The 2,128-nt window shown below is 33.3% G+C and overlaps 1 protein-coding gene across 1 annotated transcript; it reads right to left on the bottom strand.

The window, feature by feature from the left end:
- Positions 1–841: 841 nt before the first annotated feature.
- LOC145166097 (MLP-like protein 31) lies at positions 842–1,855 on the bottom strand. Its single transcript, XM_079085024.1, has 2 exons — positions 1,536–1,855; positions 842–1,386 (listed from the first exon to the last, which is right to left on the bottom strand). The coding sequence occupies exons 1-2, from the start codon at positions 1,720–1,722 to the stop codon at positions 1,121–1,123; spliced, it is 453 nt and encodes a 150-aa protein (XP_078941150.1). The 5' UTR covers positions 1,723–1,855; the 3' UTR covers positions 842–1,120.
- Between the last annotated feature and the right edge of the window lie 273 nt (positions 1,856–2,128).

Genomic DNA, 2,128 nt, shown 5'->3' with positions numbered 1-2,128 from the left:
TTGTACTTTAGACATTTTTATTATTTATTGTTATTATTAATATTTTTTTTTCAGTTATTCAATCACCTACACTAATGACATATAGAAACTTACACGATCAAAATTCGCATATGAAAACTGAAAAAAAAAATCAGAAACAATAAATTAAAACACTTTGGGCCTGTCAAGAGAAATCAGAAGAAAAAAAATTGTGTTTGATTGGCCTTTAAAGAACGATTAAAACCAGAAACACAAGAGTAAAGTCGATAACTTTGCGTGATAAGATAAATCAGAAGAAAAAAAAACACTTTGTATTTTGATACTCTGATATAATCATCGAACTCAGAACTCAAAAATCGGTTCTGGGGCAACAAAATCGATTTGGAGGATAAAAGAGAAGAAATCAGACAATGAAAAAACAGATAAATCTAAGAAATCAGGAAATCAAAACTCGAGTTCTTATTCTTACCTGATTGTTTCTAAGATTCTTGATGGATGAAGGCTTAATCGATCAACAAATTTCATACAAATCAGAAAACTATAAGTTAAAACCCTGATGAAGATGATGAATCGATGTTCTGATAACTGATTTCGGTCTTTCTTCAACAGATTAGAAAGGAGGGGACGATTGGCATTGAAAACTGAAAAATAAATATATGGGCCTCCTATACAAACACTAACACATTTCTAAAATGGGCCCTACACGATTTTAGGGTTCTCGGCCATTGTCCAACCTGCCCGCCGGGGCAGCTGATCAAAACCTTAAAAAGCAAAATAAAAGTCTTAAACCATTCCATTGTTTTACACATTACTTAAACCATTTGGAAGTCTTAAACTAATAGAAAAACATAAACACTAAACGTGACTACCAAAAGTGAGTTTTAATTTCAAAAATCAAGCAAAAGATGTAACAATTGCAAGTAATTGAAATACACCATTACACCATGCTAGTTTACAATACAATTATACAAATATGTATCTTCACAAGCATCAATATTTATAAATACGGCAGCTGACATTTATTTATTAAACAATCTCACTTCCCTTTATTCTGTTGTTACCAAGCAAGTCGCTGTTGGAGCTGATATACATGCATAATGTCAGCAACATTTATTTAGTGAATATATCGACGACATCATGGTTACTTGAGAAAATGAGCATCAATATTTCGAGCTAATCCACAAACCAAGTCCAGATACGATATTGGATCCGGTATACTTGCATTCGCCTTCTCGAACTCTATAGTCCAGATAACAAACTTCTTATCACCCACATCTCTGGTCGTAAGGATGAAGCTCATGGAATTATACACCTCCAAGATATCTCCTTCAATCACTTTGAAAACTATTTTGTGTAATTCATCATCAACTTCTTCAATGATTTCTTTCACAGTTTCCTTTTTTCCATCTACGCAAAAACCAGAAGTAGATTGTATTATATATATATATATATATATATATATATATATATATATATATATATATATATATATATGTGTGTGTGTGTGTAGTTGGAATAGATGGAACATAGAACAAGTTCATATGTTCGTAGTTTACCATGGTAGTAGAACCACTGAACGACAGCTCCAGGAACACCCCATTCACCAGAAATTAAATGGCAAGCTTCAATAGTTTCAGGGTCGGCGACTGATGTGTCGTGTGGCCTGTGCTTGAAGAGTTCAAAGACCTGGTGACGATGACATTTGATTTCAACTTCACGTGTTATCTTTCCTGTTATAGCCATTTTTTTTTCTTGCGATTACTAGCTAGCTAGTTGTCCTCTCTAATGGTAGTACTTGAACAAACTGATGCGTGAGGCATGCACTTATATAATGGGTGTAAGGTGTTGCTAGCTACCTGTTTTTCTACATGTACCAGTGATTGTATGTTTGTACATCTTCAAGCTTTACATGACATGAAAACTTTTACAAAGATATATATGCCAATACCAACCGATGATTACTATTACCCATAAAGGCCTTTGTCTAGGGAAGGTTTTAGATACCAACACTGAAAAATACCGCCTTAGATACAGATGAGCGTATTCCTTAAATATTAGGTACGCTTTTAGTAAAATTATGAAATTTTTATTATCGTTTTTATCATACTACTATTTGTAGCTCCTTTATCTCTGGCCAATGACAAGCACT

The sequence above is a fragment of the Lactuca virosa genome, chromosome 3 (genome assembly GCF_052849685.1).
Source record: "Lactuca virosa cultivar CGN04683 chromosome 3, Lactuca_virosa_CGN04683_v6, whole genome shotgun sequence".
Lineage (NCBI taxonomy): Eukaryota > Viridiplantae > Streptophyta > Magnoliopsida > Asterales > Asteraceae > Lactuca > Lactuca virosa.
This window is presented reverse-complemented; position numbering and strand designations above follow the sequence as displayed.

Coding starts and splice junctions, on each gene's coding strand:
- LOC145166097 (XM_079085024.1), bottom strand. CDS start 1,722: ATGGCTATAACAGGAAAGATAACACGTGAAGTTGAAATCAAATGTCAT. Junction 1,387..1,535: donor TCAGTGGTTCTACTACCATG/GTAAACTACGAA, acceptor GTTTTTGCGTAG/ATGGAAAAAAGGAAACTGTG.